General features: G+C 26.3%; 1 protein-coding gene across 1 annotated transcript in view; it reads right to left on the bottom strand.

The window, feature by feature from the left end:
* Positions 1–18826, bottom strand: part of LOC101241235 (uncharacterized) — an 86036-nt gene that overhangs the window by 12751 nt on the left and 54459 nt on the right. Inside the window, exons 8-11 of the mRNA XM_065791727.1 lie at positions 11905–12157; positions 10297–10421; positions 10074–10191; positions 8361–8491 (exon numbers count right to left, since the gene is read on the bottom strand). Coding sequence (XP_065647799.1) covers positions 8361–8491; positions 10074–10191; positions 10297–10421; positions 11905–12157 — 627 coding nt within the window. The remainder of the gene's footprint in view (positions 1–8360; positions 8492–10073; positions 10192–10296; positions 10422–11904; positions 12158–18826) is intronic.

The following is an 18826-nucleotide window of genomic DNA, read 5'->3' as shown; positions in this document are numbered from 1 at the left end:
AGCAATTTATTAGCTTAGCACTGATTATAGAAATCCAGAGTGAAGGACAAAATGGAATTTGAGGATGCTAATAAATGTTGTTTTTGCGTGGAACCTTTTTGTTTGTTGTTGATATTTTTTTTAATTGAACTGACTGGGTTTTTAAGATTTTTCTTTTAATATCTTCTTTCAAAAAATACATCGATAAAAAACCATAGCTCATCACTGTAACTTACATTGCATAAGTGCAAAGCTTTACAGAAAAATCCTTGGAAAACAATATTGATAAATTTCAGGTTGTGACATGAACTTGGTTTGATTTAAATATTTGTGATCAATTTTGATCAAAATTATGTGTCAATTTTGTTGGTAGAAATTGTATAATGAACACTCTTTCGTTGTTCAATGAGTATATCTAAAAACTTGTGCACATCATCAATTGAAAACCAGAAATGTATACTATCCACATTGTTTAAATAATTTTGCTTGAATATAATAAAAGAGCGCACGGAAAAACAGTATAGTCACAGTTTTTAAGTATTGTTGATCATTTATAAAAGTCTTCATATAAAGTAAAAAAAACTAAAATTCAGAAAGAAAAAAATTCATAGTTTGATTATTCTATTTAAATTTTCTTTTAAAATAAAATGTTTTATTTAAATTTTTATTTAAAATTTTTCATTTACTTTGTTTTAAATATAGACTTACATGAATGATTGATAAATATTTTCTTAAAACTTATTAAATGTAACCATACCGCTTTTACCCGTGTGGCCTCCAATTGTAACCTGCAAGTAAAGATCTGATTTTAATAATATTTGCTATTGTTACATGGCACTACCACTTTCATCATACTGTAACTTACAGTAATTACCATCATTAGAGTTAATCTACTTGGTCTAGAATTCTCAAGCTAATGTATACCTTTTTTATATAAAAAAATAGCAATTCAAATGACAAAGTTACAAGAGCAATTTGGTAAAAAAGCAATTTTCAAAAGTTAGTTTAAATATAAAAATCTGATTTTTAATTTTTTTAAATAAAAACAGTTTTCATTATCACTATTTCAGTGTTTATATAGAATCAATTAGAGCAGTGGTGGGGTAGTGGTTAAAATTTAAAAAAATATAAAGGAGACATGAATTTCCCAGTTAAATGCTCGCCCACGATGCTTTGTGATAAGACCATAAGGACTTCCAAAAGTGCCTTAATAACTACAAAAAAAAAATCTGTGTTGCATAAAACTATAATTTTTATAGCGCTTTGAAATTTGATTGAAATTTGTTTGCTTGACCTGGAATATTTTATAAAATTTTATATTTAGATTTTAGAAAATTAATATATTTTTCCAATATATAAAATAAAAAATTCAATGTATAAAATATATACAATATATAAAATAAAAAATTTTGCTGTAGTTGCTTCTTAATTATTTTTTATTTGTTTTATGGTTAACATTAAATATTTTTGCGCAATGTTACAGTTAGGCGATGTAAGAACTCGCAATTTTACACTTGTTACAGTTAGAATGAAAGGTGCAATGTTAGAGTTCGCAATATCACACAATGTTACATTTGGGCATTACTTTTTATATAACTTTAAGATTTTTTTTCTTTGGTTGAATATTTTTGATAAAAAAGGTTAAACACATTAAAATTTTTTGCAATGTTTATACATACATACATACATATATATATATATATATATATATATATATATATATATATATATATATATATATATATATATATATATATATATATATATATATATATATATATATATATATATATTAAACTAGCATTTCTAAGTGCAATCAGTGCCAAAGGAAACATATAAACAAAATCAAAGGAGACCTCCTTTTTCTAACTTTGCTGTATCCACAAACTGTTGAAAATATCTAAAGAGAGCTTCATTCAAATCTAGAATAGATTGTATTATATTAACTAAATATTCAGAAATGTTATAGGCAAGTGTATATTTTATATATATAAAGTCATTAACATTTTTATTGTTCAATTCCCATATGTATTTTGATAGCATGGTGTTATTGAATACCTTTTATTTTCAAAGAATTGCTTATGATTGGTAAAACATTTTTTTATATTCACCCTCTGTTAAGCTAATATATACTGTTTATCAGGTACATTCTTAGAGAAAACAACACATTTGCATATCATACTTGTATATCATTCTTTTGTATGTACATTCTTAGAGGAAACAACACATTTGTATATCATACTTGTATATCTACAATTGTATATCATATTTGTATATCATACTTTTTGATAAACATTTTCCACTTAATTGAACAACTATTTTTTTTGTTTACAATTCCAATGTTCTGTAGCTTTTTCATTTAGGATTTCTCTTTTGTGTAACAAATCATTATTGTGACCTTTTATAATTCCATAGTTTTTTTGCAACTGAAGTTAACTTTAATAGTATTTTAATTAAAAATCTAATGTAATTTTGAATTAGGAAGTGTTTATCCACCAAATTTGAAAACACTTTTCTACTAACATAGGAAAAAATATGAAAACAACTATATAAGTAAACAATATAAAAAATTATTTTTATAATAATGTCAACATATTGTAGTTAAGCCATTTACTGTAATTTATTTTTTGGTATAAAATGAAATTTAATTAATTTGATCATTTATTTCTGAAGTCAACTTTAAAAGGTCATAACTTTTAGAATATTTTTTCACTAAATAAGAATTTTATGGATGAATTTTACTTTTATTCATAATGACAGAGCTTTTTAAAATGCCCCCTTTCTCTTACATATATTTGGTTCAATTTTAAGTATAATTTTAAATAACTCATTGTTTATGGTAAATAATATATGTATTACATATTTTAAGTATAAACTTACCTCTTACCAACTTACCTCTGCTTTTCATATACTACAAGAAAATTCATTAATAAACTTAATAAACTTAGAATAAACTTTTTATACACTACAGTAGCTAAAAAGACATTACACAAATTGTTTAGTGTTGCTCAAATTGTTTCAAAATGCCAAACAATTAAATATCTAACAGAGATTATAGAGCCTTAGACTGCTTAATTTGTTTTTCAAAACCATCAGGAATGACAGAAGTTAAAGAAGGAAGAACAGAATATATAAGTTTTTTTTTAAAATCATTCGATTTTAACAATGATCATTTTACTAATAGTATCTGCACTAAGTGTAGAAAAGCATTAGAAAGACTTGAAAAAGGAGACTAACATTATTATGAGTAAACTGTATAATTTCTTAAAGCTAGAATTCTTGTCAGAAATCATTTTGTGTTTATGACATCAGTAAAATTACTCTAACTACAATTACTCCAACATCTAAAAATACAAAAAAATCAAGCTGGGAAGAGTAAATGCATCATCACCTGGAACAATAAAAATATGTAAAAAATACAGAGTTAAACCTTGGGTGGGTTCATCATCGCTTCCAACAAGGCTGCAAGCAACCACTAATTAGAGTTGGAAGTTACTGGAAGAAAAAAGATTAAGCTTGAAGAGCAAGATAACGATTGACAGGCAACTTAAAGGATTGCAAACTATATGAATCAGGAAAGCAAGATGAAGGAAGCGAATTCCAAAGAACTGATGTTCGAGGAAAAAAACTAGACAAATAAGAGTCTTAGGAGCACTTAGAAATAGTCACTGAAAAAGGATGAAACTTAATTGAATGACGAGAATAAAATTTTAGTAGATTGCACAAGAGACGCTAGCTCTTTAGAGCAGTGCCCATATTAGTATTTGTAGAAAAGAGAAGTAGAAGCAACATTACAACGATGTGATAATGTTTGGAGGTTGGCTGCAAGAGCAGGTCCAACTATATTTACAATGCGTTTTTTCACCTTGTCTAAAACAGAAAGGGCATCATTAGAAGATCCGTCTCAGATACGGCAACAGTATTCCATACAAGGCTGGATTTGAGATTTATAGAGATAAAGAATAGAATCCAGAGTAAGAAAGTGGCGAGCTCGATAAAGAGATCTTGAAATTTTGCAACAGATTTGATATATGGTTTTCAAGAAAGATCGGAAGTAAGAGTTAATCCTAGAAGATGAAGAGTTGATGACTCATTGAGTACATTACCGTTCATAAATATAGGAAGATCTAAATTATTGCGATAACGATTGGCTAAAAAAAATTGAGTTTTATCTGAATTGAAGTTTACCAGCCACTGTGAGCCCCATGCTGTAGCAGAAGTGAGATCCTTTTCGAGCTCAAATGCCCCCTCAAAGCAATCAGAGAGTGTTGGCTTCTTATCATGACAAGAATAAATGGAAGTATCATCAGCAAACAATGCCATCTTAGATGTGAGAATATCTGGAAGATTGTTGATGTAAATTAAAAAGAGTATAGGGTCAAGGATAGAACCTTGAGGAACCCCTGAAGTTACAGAATAAAAAAAAGAGTGCTGTCCATCAAGGACAACTTTTATACTACGAGTGGAAAGGAACGATTCAATAATCTTAAAGATGTTGCCATATACACCGTAAGAAGAAAGCTTATGGAGAAGACCACATGCCAAACTTTATCAAAAGCTTTAAAAATGTCAAGAGCGATGGCCTTAACCTCTCCACCTTTATCTAATGCACGATAAAACCTATCAGTTATTACTGTTAGCAAATCAGCTGTAGAACGAGAAGATCGAAATCCATATTGATGATCAGAAAGTTATTAGATTCAAGATGAGAAATTAGGTGCTTGTTAATTAAAGATTCAAAAACCTTGCTTATGATAGGAAGAAGACTAATGGGACGGTAGTTAGATGAATCAGATCACTCTCTAGAATTTTTGAAAATAGAGATAACAGATGCCACTCCGGAGAACATTTCTGCAAGACTATAACAGGTATGTTGTCCGGGCCACAAGCTGTAGAAGAGTCTAAGCAGGAAATCATTATAGATATAGAAGCTGAAGTGATACAAATGTCAAGCAATGGAGCAACCATCTGTTTTCTGAAGAACTGTTTTGCTGATAGATATGGAAGTAACGGTTTCAATTGACACTTTGAAGACCACGAATATTAGTGAATGATAGGTTTAGAGAACTTGGTGATGATGATGGTTTTTTGTGTTTTATAGTTTTTGGTACTTTATTTATTTTTAAATTTGTTAAAGAACTTGACTCAAAGCATAGATAGTATTCAGTACACTGTTTAATAGCCCAAGCAATTGCCTCATTACTAATAATAAACCCTAAGCCGTAACAAAGGGCTCCAAACATGGCCTTGGCAATGCACACCAAAAGTACAAACAAGGACACCATCCATGCGCAACATGGCACTGTTAATACTTTGATATTTTTCAGCTGTTGATGGAATCAGCCTTTTTGAGAGCTACCACAGAGTTTGGGAAACCTGACTACCAGAAGGCCTTATAACCATAAAACTGAGTTTTAGAGCTGTACCCTCATTAGGAGGTAATAGAATGAGTTGCCTAGTCATAAAAACACACAAGCAAAGAGACACAAGCAAAACCCATGCATTGAGTCAAGAAGATCCAGCATTCAACATCTTTAACTGGAAACAATGTATGAAAAATACATTTGCGCCAGCCTAATAGATAAAGAAGGGGTGCAAGGCTGGTCAACAGATAGAATCTGTTTACCCCTTAAGTTTTTGCCAAGGAGGCCTTCTGCAAAACAGTAGCTGGATGCATTTAACATCTGCCCAAGATGAGTATTTTTATCGAGACACTATCTCTAGCCTTTACTCAACCAAGAGCCCCAAGGCAAGGAGTGTTTTAAATTGGAGTTAGCACCTCCTAGCTTTTGCCAAAAAAGGCGTATCCTACAAGACAGCAGGACATAAAGCAGATTGTACTGGGTTACATGTTACCAGTAGCAGGATAACCTGACCTGACGGTCATTTTTTAATAAAGTGTTATTAGTATTATTAAATATAAAATATAAAAACTGAAACTATATGTAAATATCTTTTCTTATTTAAAGATACATGAGGTGTTAAACTTCAATGCTTCAAAAGTATTGGAAAAAAAATTTGCAGAGGAGCTAGCTGTTGAACAATGGAAATTTTCTGTTAAAGTACTTTTTCCAGTTGAAAAATCCCTATTTCAAAAATAAATAAATGTAAAATCACTTGACAAGTTAAGTGAAGAAGATTAAAGGTTTTAAATGATCATTTTGATATAACAGAAAGCATTTTTAAAAAAGATTCAAAACAATTGGTTCATTATAAAAACATTAAAGGACTTGTTGAGAAAGTAATAGAGGAGAGAAATTGCCAAAGAATTTTCTAAAGGTTAGGACTGATATTCTAAAGGTAGAGATTGATGTTGGAGACAGATTTTTTAAAGTTAGTTTGAATACTAATAGAAAAAGTGACAGAACGTTAAGTCAAAAAAAAAAAAGGTTTAGCTATGTGGAAAGAGTAAATATTTTCAATCTATTGATGCCACTTTATGGGCAAACCAAAGCATGGTGGTCAATTTAAAAGTGGAGAATATTTTAAACTGCTGACAACTATTCATGTGTTCCAAAGAATAATTAAAACCTTCGACAACTAGAAAAAAATGAACCTACTATTTCTATAGTTAATTTCTTTAAATGTTTAAAATCTGTTAAAGCTGCATGATTTGGTTCAAGCTTAAATAATGATTGATGAATACTCAGTTATTTGAATATTAATCAATCATTAACAGAACACAAGAAAGATTTTGTCAAACTTCAAAGAGTGTCACCAAAAGTCTGTGTTTTTTTTAAGCATACATGCAAATTTCTTTCACTTATGTTAAATTCCAATCCAAATAAAGGAATGGGCTTTTGGTCTGAATAGGCCTCTGAATCTGTTCATTACAAATTTAAACAGTTTTGGGAGAGTGGATACAAAGTTTCTAGTGAGCCTAAAGAGTAACCGCAAAGCCTGCTTAAAGCCATGGTTACATGCAACTCTTCACATTCTTTAATACAGTTTTATTTTAAAATATAATAAAATATATGTGTACTTTGGAAACTATTATTAAATGTAAATGTAAATAATTATCCAAACATAAATTTGTGTTGTTTAAACTATTTTAACTGAAAAAACAATTGAATATATAACAAAAGACCAATTTTAAGATTTTTTGTTGTTTAAAATAAGTTACCTCCAGATATGTATGTACATACTACTAAAAAGATATGTTTAAAAAAAATCACAGAGAGTAGTGTAGGAATAATATTATTGTAAAATTAGGGCCAAAAAGTCCATATATTTGTAAGGGGGAGGGGGCAGTATTAGCATTTATAAAAACTCTACCATAACGAAAACGACTAAAATTCATCTGTACAATTCTTATTTAGTGAAAAAATATTTTAATGTTCAAAGGTTATGAAAGTTAAAACTGTCACAAGTATTATACATATATATTTTTTTAATTTATAATATATAAATATATATATATATATATATATATATATATATATATATATATATATATATATATATATATATATATATATATATAACTCCTAACTAGTTGTCAGAAATTTTTCCATACTTTGTTGACACAAAAAAAAATTAAATGCAAGACTGGAATTTTTTTTATTACTTGATAGACTGCCTGCCCCAACCAACCCTCAGTCAATGAAGCAGCACTCCGTTGCGAGTTAGGCTATTTGTCAGTCAATGTAGCAGCACTCCATAGCAAGTCAGGCTATAAGATAGTCGATGTAGCAACACTGCGCACATGATATACAGTAAAAAAAAATAAAAATAAAAACATTTTATTAAAAAAAATAAAAATATTGTTTATATTATTAAAAACATTCAGAATGTTTTTCAAAACATTCTGGTAAATTAAATTTTTAAAAAAATTTTTAAAAAAAATAAAAATATTGTTTATATTATTAAAAACATTCAAAATGTTTTTCAAAACATTCTGGTAAATTAAATTTGCGTTTTTTTTTAAAAACAATTAATTTGTAATTAAATTAATGGTTGGATGAAAGTCAAAAGTAATTAAAAGTGACATATTTGTTGGCAAAAGAATTATTTTATACCTTCTGTACTCCCAAATGCAGTAATTTATATATATATATATATTATATATATATATATATATATATATATATATATATATATATATATATATATATATATATATATATATATATATATATATATATATATGTATATATATATATATATATATGTATATATATATATATATATATGTATATATATATATATATGTATATATGTATATATGTATATATATATATATATATATATATATATATATATATATATATATATATATATATATATATATATATATATATATATATATATATATATATATACATATATAATTTGACTATGAACAAATTTAAATATATAGAAAAAACTAAAAAAGACATTACTTGTGGATGTTATAAAGTACTTGAAGTAATAGAAGTGCACTCAATGGAGTTTGAGAATCACATAACCTTTCCAAAGCAGATATCATTTTTAATGGACTTTCTATATCAAAAAACGATTCGTGGGATGGTTTCTAAATAAAAATTTAAAAAATAAACTATCTTTTATAAAATAATTTCTAAATTTAAATTAAATCTTTCTTCATACGTTTCTCTTGGTGCTTGTAATGCTGTCTTTTGTCATTTTTGTTTCAGATTCTTTGTAACAGGGAACTAGATCATTCCACACATGTTTTTAATTAAAAATCTAGTTACACTTTGAAAAAGATATTTATATTGAAAGATAATTTTTAAACTTAAGTTTCTGTGTATTGAAAATGACTTTATTTTCAATACTTTTGTTTTAACCAGTGTTGCTTGATTACAGCTGTTACAAGTCTTTAAAAAGGACTCTTGAATGTTTTAAGACGCATGTTTTTACTAGCTGTAACATAACAACTACAACAAAAAACATTTTTAATAAATCAAAAATCTAAATTATAATTATTTATTATAATATGTCTATTTATTAAATATTCTTATGCGAAATTAATGACAGTCGCTTTTCTATTAGAAGATTTAAAATCACAAATAATTTTTTTCCACTACTAAAATAATCTTTAAAATCTTTAACTCATAAAATCTAGACTTAAGAAAAGTATTTTTAAAAAACATTACTTTGTTAAAATACAAAACAGAAAGAGTTGTGTACATATCTTTATTCAAGAAACTAAGTTTCAAATAAATATATAATATTTTAAATTTCCATTTCATAGAATTGTGTTTAAACTTTAAAAATACAATAATTAAAAACTATTATTAAACTGATATATAGTTTAGGATCAGTCACTAAATAATAATAAAATGTTGGACATTAAATGATGCATTAAATATCCATTGAGCTTTTCATTGAAAATGTTAAAGACATTATTATCAATTGAGCTTTTGGCTTAAAATTTTTAAAACATTTTTATTCATTGAGCTTTTCTTTTAAAATGTTAAAGACATTTAATATTTAAACATGAAGATTCAAACTAAACAAAAAATAAAAGCTTTACTAGAAAAAGAAAAGAAAAATTGAAGTGTAATACAAAAACATTTAAAAAGTTGATTAAAAATATTGAAATATAAAAAACATAAAAAAAAACAGCAATAAAAAGCAGATGGTAAAAGTAATCAAAAAAAAAAAAAAAAAAAAAAATGTTCTGTTTAACATAATAAAACCTTTGTTCTTTAAGTAACATTGTCCTCACTTGTCAACTTTCTTGTCATTATTTATCAAAATAAGAAATAAGAAAAAACATTGTATAAAAAAAGAACATGCAAAAGATTCAAAACGAGATACAAACAATTAAAAAAAAAGAAGCATGAAGCATTAAAAAGTATTCAAGAAGTTTTTTTATTCTCAAAAAAAGTTTATTTGTTAGTAACTATAAAGTTAGGTAAAACTATGAAAAAAAATAAATATAAAATTAAAAAAAAAATTCTGTTAATCCAATTTAATATGAATTACAAAAAATTACAAAACAGTAAAAAAATTTAGCAACAATAAAAACTTTGATAAGATTGAACCAGATATTATGAATGAAGAATGAAGTGAACAGCTATCAAAGAAGCTCCAATTAACATTACAAATGTTATGATAGCACATGCAAACTTGTTTAAGTAAGTCATCACCTTAGTTAGCCGAGATCGTTTCTTTTCTTCATTGTTATTATCAAGTAAAGCTTTTTCAACATCAATAACTTCTTTCACTTGGAAATCATTTTCCACCAACAAATTTGAAGATGCATCACTAAAAAAAAAATCCAAATTAAATAAACTTATGACTTTAAAAGTTAAGTACAACTTTATTACATACACTTATGACTTTACAAAATACAAAAAAAAAAACACTAACACTTGATCAGGTGAATTAGCACGATTTTTCTTCAAAAAATCATAATAATTGTTATGAGATAAATCTTTCTCTGCTATTTGCTTGTATTTTGCAACAGTACTTTTCACGCTTGTATTTCTGCTAATCTAAAATTTTATTTTCCTTTAGCATATTTTATATTTTCAAAAAACAAATAAAATATTTAATAACATTCTGAGTAATAAAAAAAAAATGTAAAGAAAAAAAAAAGTTCTTAAAATTAAAACTAAAATTAATAAATAAGAAAAAATAATAAATAAAAGAAGATAATAAATAAGAGAAACCCTACTACACTAAATATTTTCCACTGCCACCAACAGTTAAAATATGTAATCTACATAAATTACAAATATATAATTTGACTGTTAATTTTCTGAAGGAAGCATGTTATGTTATCAAAACTCAATAAAATCAAAGTAAAATTTTGATAACATGCTTTAATGTCCACTAAAAATGCTTTATAGTCTTGTTGTGATCAAACATCAAACCTTTATATCCAAAGTCACACAGTAACATGGTTGTTTTTTAATAAAATGTTTTAATTAACATAGATTTTGTGATAAAAAAAATTCAGTAAAAGAAAAAGAATATCAGGAAAGAAAAGTATTCATTAAGACTTAAAAAATCTAGTTAAAAAAAAATTATGTGAAATTGTTGTCTACGAAAATAGATGAATTCAATAAAAAAAAATATATGAAATATTTGTACAAAATAAAGGAAATATATTCAGTTAAAAATATATAAGTAGTTATTTTTTATCAATGATAAATATTTTTTGTTATAAAGAAACTTTGAATATTTTCAAAGTTAAAGAACAACTTGTTGTTATTTAATTTTCATTAAACATCCATGAAAAAATATATTTATATTGTATTACATTATCAAAATACTTTTTTTAATTTAAAAATCTGCAATAAAAAAATGCCAACTGAAAAATGTTCTAAACAGACATTGCAAATGCTCATTTAAAAAGCTAAATATATAAATGAAAATAAAATATTTTTAAAGAGATAAATTTGAAACACTAGACAATATCATACAAACAATATTAGAAATGTAACACATAATACAGAAAGCAATATTAACATTAACATTTAATATTAAATTAAGATAAAACAATAACAGGGAGGAGTGGAAAATAAATTAAAATGCACTGAGAAATAATAACAACAAAGATGCTCAAAAAAGGAAGACAACATTTCACTTGATAAAAATAAATTTTTAAGTACAAAAAGAAATAAGAAGACTAAACTTTCAACTTATTTAAAAATTTACTTTCCAAAACCTGACTCGTTAAAGTTATTGAGAGTTGTAGGACGTTAGAAGTCATTAAAGGAAAAGATGGTAAAAGGGTCACATAAAAACATTTTATAATAGAAATAAAGTTTTTTTTTAAAGTAATTAAGGAATGAAAATAAATAAAATAAAAAGGAGAAAGGAAAAAAAAAAAAGAATTATCAAAGTTTTGGTGGTAAAGGGTCATAGAGGAATAACTGTAAATATTTGATAATAGAAAAAAATATTTTTAAAAGTATTTAAAGAAATTGAAAAAAAAAAAAAAAAAAAGATAAAAAAATAAATATTAGGAACCTGAATTATCTCTTTTTTTTCATTTGAAATTGAGTTAGGGTTTATAAAACTATCTCTAAGTTCCTTCAATTTTGATCCTGAAGTCTGTCTAAGAGTTGCCTTATTACACTCCATTAAAAGAGGCACAACCATTACAGTCATTGCAGCATTTTCAATAGAAAAAGCAACAGATTGAGAAGTTTCATCTACGTTTTTCTTTTTTATTAGGAAATCTTCAACCCATTTTTCGAAAAAGTTTTTTGGTGAAACTGGCCTATTAAATAAAAAAAAATAAAAAATTACTATTAAATAATAGTAAAAAATTTCAAAAAAATGGGAAATAAATTTAGTTGAAATATATTTAGTTGATACTTGACAAAACTGATAAGTAAGATAAAAATTACAAAACATTTTATGGGAGAAAATCATTAAAACAGCATTTTAATGGAGATATAAAACAGCATTTTAATGGAGATATAAAACAGCATTTTAATGGAGATATAACACTACAAAAACTAGTATAGAAGTTACTAAGGTTATTAGCCAGGGCTGATGAACTTAGAAAGCAAAAAAAAAATTGATACAATTTTTTGACAAATATTTAGAATAAATACTAAACAATTAATACAAATTTTGTAAATCAATCTAGGCAGTTTTTAAAATCAAGTTGTACTATGTACATGTACTATGTATTGTCTCTTTGTGCAGCAACTTGTTTGTCAAGGTTCATGTTTCAGAGTTTAAAAATACTAAACCAAAGTTGTAACATTGAAAAGATAAATATAAAACAATGAATGTTCTCATCAATTATAGCGGCCTTTCATGTCTTTGGTAGTGGCCTTTCACACCTTAGGGAAGTGAATACAAAAAAAAAACGGAAATTAGTTGATTTTAAAACTTTTTAAAATTTTAAGTGAAACAATATGACCACCCCATAAAATTACATTATAAAATAACTGCACCTACTTACATAGTTACTACTATACTTAAAAAAACACTGATACAACACCTACCTTTATGTGCTTTTTCTTTGAGGCAATTGTGTTTTTAAAAAAATGTTATGCTAATGTTTTTTTGAAAAATAAAACAAATATTGTTTATTATAAAAATGTATTGTAACTTTTGTGTATTTATGTAGAATTTCAGCCTGCTAAAAGAACTTTTTTTTTTTTAAATTGTGGTAAAAGATAAAGATTGTTTTTTTCTGCAATAAACTAATTAATTACAAGTATTAGTTAAAAATTTATTAAAATTACACAATTTTGTTTCAAAATCTCTCCCCAATAAAGAAAAATTTATCATTAAAAACTATACCTTTCAAAATTTTAATAACTTTTAATACTTGTCACAAATACTCTAAAAGTCAACCTGTCTAGAAACTGTATTTGCAACTAGTATGTCTACAAGAAATTCAATGTAAAGAGACAAGCATCAAGTGGACAATTATATTGCTTTGTTTATTTTTAAAAAGCAAGAATAAAGTTTTGACCTAATTAATTTACAGTTCTAGCTTGGTTCCCACACCTTTTTTACGTTTTGTAACTTCGTTCACGGATCTTCTTGTGCATTACATTTAACTTTTTTATTTATATTAAAATCTAACCATGGTAAAATCAAGGATGGTCAAACACTATTCAAAAGGTTTGTAAACATCAAATTAACATAATAAGAAGATAAAACTTATCTTGTTTATATAATTGATATAAAATATACTTTTTAATAGAAAAGATACATCAAATGATGCAGTGTACTATTTTATTACCATATTTTAAAAAAAATCAGTTGGTGAACTCGTTAACTTGATTAGTTACAAAACTACATGCTAGTTCATAACACAAGTGCTTTAGAAACTTTATAGCCTATGTATTCTAAAATATATAACTCTACAAATAATTCATTTAAAAAAAAAAATTGTTTTAAAGTATATATAGACTGAATAGGTAATATCTAGGGCCCTGTTAATCGATTCAATTCCCAAATCAAGTGTCGCTTCGATTTGAGATTCAATTTGCGATTCAAATAAAATTTTTTCAGATATCCAACGCCAAGACGCTATCAAAATGTTTTAATTTATCTCTACCAGAGTAAAGTAATTGTAATACAAAGTAATTGTAATACTGCTTCCAAACAACTAAAAAATTATTCCTGGCAAAAAAAATTTAAGTAGATTTTTTTTTTTTGAAAAAAGATTATTAAATTTGGATTTCCTCATATTGCTGGTTCAATTTGTGATTCAATTTGATTCGTAAATCAAAATCCACTTTGATTCGAGATTCAATTCGAAACTAAAAATGCCGATTCGCAGGGCCCTAGTAATATCCTCAAAAATGGGTAATGACCTTAAACAATGAAATTTGTAATAAAATTATAACTAAGAGCAGTTGAACAAACAATGCTTTTTGATGTCATGATCTTAAAAAATCTTTTGGTGGGATGATACTAATGGGAGTATTAATGGGATATAAATCCCAAAATCTGGCTACACTATCCACAGGAAAAATCTTATTTTAAATTTTGCATAAAACCCTATTAAATTTTAAATTTAAGTGTTACCAGTTTTGCTTTCTACTAATGCTAGGAGTGTTAAATAAAGGTTTGATATAGAACAGAAACTTTTTTTGTCAAATTTTTCAGTTATATAAAAAATAAAAAACTTTTATGTATTTAAAAAGAAATCGAATTAGTTCTTTCAGTAAAATAATATGATAAAATTTCAGCAAAATTGTTTCAGCTTTTGTAGTAAAATAAATATTTGCATGAATTTGGCTTCTAAAGAAATTAAGAATAATGCCAAATCACTCAAAAAAAACCACTAGGAGAACAAGAAGACTGTTGTGTCTTCACAAGAACAGACATTTATCATTTATTTATTATCTAAATCCATAAATGAAAAAGTTAAACAAATCAACCAATTGTTAACATTGAAAGATGTTAATCAACAAAAAGTTAAACAAAGCAACTAATTGACTTTAATGATTTGAGAGTCACAACTGGCATTGTTACTGTTCCTTTAGAGGTTTGAAGAAGGAGAGCTTTAAACTCATCCAAAACTTTCTAACGTGAATATCAAAGTTTACCCTTTTATAAGAGTTTCTGTTTATAACTAATTAGTATGCTAAGTTGGCAAAGCAAAACACTCTTGTTAAGAAATCCACTCTTATTAACCAAAAAACTGGTGAAATCATTCATCACCAACAAATAATTACAACCTCATAAAACAGCTTGTCTAATAAGGCTGGTTGGATTAAGAGACAACCCAGTTCTAATTCTTCCAGGTAATAAATAAGGTTTAGGTTTCATTTTTTTAAAGTTAATGAGTTGCATAAACAAACATATTTTCTTTAATTATTTTCAAGATTCATCATCAAGAGCCCAGAGTGTTTCAATAAAAGATCACAAACGGCAACTCAAGATCTTGTTCATGTGCAGCACAACACAAGACTGTCCGATTCTGGTGTGAAAAAGTTGGCATCAATTTTTAATCAAGTTGTTCCAAATCAGAGTTTTTGATCAATTAATCAAAAAACGTAAGATATTTTACAAAAACATGGATCAAGTTTCAACTAATAAGGTTTTAACAAAATTTAAACAAGGTTTATTTTAACAAGGTTATATTTAACTCTATAGTTACGCTTGTTGTTCACTGATTTACAATTGCTTTGTCAACAAGAACTTGAAACCAGAAATGATTTTAAAGACTACATTATACAATCTGGAAATTGATGGTGGTAATGGTTTTCTAAAAATAATTTCGGAGTTTTTTATAAAAAAAGATTAATCTTTGCAATCTGTCTTTGCTAAAACTCAAACGCCAGTTACGCCATTTTTGAAAATATTAAGGAAAATTATAGCAACTAAATAAAGTTTTAAATATGTTGAAGCTTGTTAAACTTCGATCTGTTCTGTCCTGAAGAAATGAGAGAAGCTGGCTATTGTACTTTGCAGTCTAAACACACATTCTAGTACAATTCCATGCTTATGGTGTGACAACTGCATCAAAAAATCTTACTTAGTGCAGATCTCTAGAAACCCTTAAAATAATGGGGAAAGATTTTCAGGCAATCAATTTTAAAGAAGGGAAGAAATTTAATCCTAATACAAATCATATTATTATTTTGATAAATCTTTTGTCTTTGATATGCTTGCATCAATGGAAGTTCATTTGTTGCTTGGAGTAGTACACCATCTTCTACAATCTTAGTCCATGTTTTGGACCCATTCATATTGAATGGCAAGTTTTACTTCACATTTAGCAGTAGTCATATTATGGTTAAACACAGGCTGAAAATAAATGCAGGAAGCTTTTAAAGAATGTGGAAGTCTTTGAAAGATTGGCCCAGCAGCCTTCTTTCCTTCCACCAGTTTCTTTTATCACACTAAGAACAATTACACACTAAACTCAATGGTGTTGTTAATGGTTGGCAATGATGATAGCAGTGCTGATAAAATTGAGCCCTTCAGAGTCTCCTATTTAAAACTTAAGGACACCACTATCACTACAAAAGTTAATGTAGTCATCCAGCACAATCCACAATTCATCCAACACCACAATAGCTCTTTGAGAATTTATTCAAAGTAAGCAACTAAAGCACTTCATTATTTTTTTAGGAAAAGTACAAGAGACTAAGCAACTACCTACTAAGTATAGTTAAGGCAATTTTAAAATATTATAGCGTCAAAATGATATTTAGTTGACTACGACATATTTCCGTTAAATAATCAGGCCTGTGAATTATGAAAAAACAAAAAAAATTAAAATGATAAATTTTGTGGCATCATAAAGTATAAATGTTTGCAGAGAAAAAACCCAGACCAAATATTCTTTTTTTTTTTTTTTAAACCTTCTTAAAATCAGAATCGCTAGTCCAAATTTGAATAAGATTTGAAATAGATATGTTGTTTAGGTAAAATGAACATCATAGTTTAATAATATGATCTGTTCTGATTGTTTATTGACAAATTCTCTATTTTTTGTGAAAATTGATAGAAATATTGTATTTTGACAACTATATATAGTTAATATACGTCAGAACCGATTAGAACTAGAACCTATAGTGGGTTAAGGCACTTTTTGAAAAAATTTTAACTAAATTTATGTTAATGTCAATGAGCGAAAGCAACCTAAAGACTCCAAAATGGGGTTCTTTAGATTGACTATTAGGGGTAGTAAAAAGATTTTGAATATATATATATATAAAATTTCTTTAAATATTTAAAAAACCTGAAGCAAAAAAAATTGTACCATTTAAAGCTCTTGTTCAGGCATAATACGCTGATAAAATCATGCTAATTACAAATAAAAGAATTTGAATAATTTGTAAATCGTCTTAACAACACTGAGTAGAGCATGAAGAGAGGCTGTCAAAAAATATAGAATTCAACAGCAAAAAACTTGATAAGGAACATTTCAGTCATTTTAATAAAATGTATAATTTAACATGAACATGTCAAAACTGAAAAAAAAAAAAGATTTATGTATCTTTAAATTTATGGAAAACATTAAATTTATGGAAAACATTGTCATGTTGTAGAGATAAATAAAAGTTCTTGATACCAAATTTATTATTTGCTAAGCATTTTTAGTGCAATTTTATGCAAAATTTAACATCAGTAAATTTAATATTTCTCCTGAAAATGGTGAAACCAAATTTTTGGATTTATATCCCAGTGCCTAATAGTTGTAGTACTACCAGCCCACCAAAAGATTTCCTGGAGTCAAGCATCTAGCACTTTTTCAACTTGAAACTCAATCATCAAACACTTTTTTTTTAACTGTGTTAAACTAAGACTGTAAACTTAATAACTTTTTCTATTTCAGAATTACTTCTAAATCAATTGAGGAATTAAAAAAACTTTGATAAACCATTAAAATCTTTAGTAACACTGACTGATATAGGATAATTTAGATTTATTATATGTATCTTCTTAAAAAGCTTTTAAATTGACAAATACAACAGATCAATAAAACCTAAAAAATGAAATCTAGTTTTTTTTTTTTTTCAAGAATCATAAAATGTATATTTTCTTATCAAAATATTGATATTTTCCTCTATAACTTTTCAACAGACAAAAAAGTCTGCAGATGAAAAAGTGGTTACTTGCAAATGAATGATTGTTTACAGTCATTTTATTTTACCTTTTCAAAATAGTATTTTTAATATGCAAAAATTATGCTGTATGTTTTAAATATATTGATGATATAAAAAATAAAAGTCAGTTAGAAGAGGTATATAGGAGATGAATATATAGAAATATTTAGAAGAGATAATAAAAACTAATAATAAATAAAATATAGTAAATAATAACGCTGATCTTTATGAACTATAAAAATATTCAAATAAAAATACTTCAGCTTTTTAACATTAAAAATACATTTATTATTTTCAGGATAAAATTGAGAAGTTCTCAAAAAGCAAATAAACTAATCAGAGACCAACCAATTGGTAAACAAAATATCAACATAATTCAGCACTATTATTCATAAAATAATGTTAAATGTTTTATATTGAGACTTTTTTGATGATAAACAAATTTATTAACATTTATTGCAATTTATTTTTGCAATAACATTTTTTTTTCTTTTTGTATTTTGTTTGCAAGGTAAATGACTTTTCATCTCATTCTGTAAAGCATTTTCAGAATTTTCAGAGGTCTTTGCCCGCATAATCATTCCTGTAACTGCACGATAATTTTTGCTCCCCATTGGACATAGCCGATTTGGTTTTGCTTTTTGCGCTTTAACTCCTCTGCTTCTAATATATCCATAATCAATCGTATCTACTTCTTGCAAATCAACAGAATCTTGTGGTGTAACAAGAACAGAATCCTGCAAAGTAACTGTTATATATGGAACTATAACTGGACTAACAGGATTGTAAGAGGCCATTTTCATATGTAATACAGATTGACCATCAATATATTTTTTAGACACTTCATTTGAAGT

The sequence above is a fragment of the Hydra vulgaris genome, chromosome 02, assembly GCF_038396675.1.
Source record: "Hydra vulgaris chromosome 02, alternate assembly HydraT2T_AEP".
Taxonomy (NCBI): Eukaryota; Metazoa; Cnidaria; class Hydrozoa; order Anthoathecata; family Hydridae; genus Hydra; species Hydra vulgaris.
Note: the sequence above shows the minus strand (reverse complement) of the source record. Positions and strands in the feature narration are given on the sequence as shown.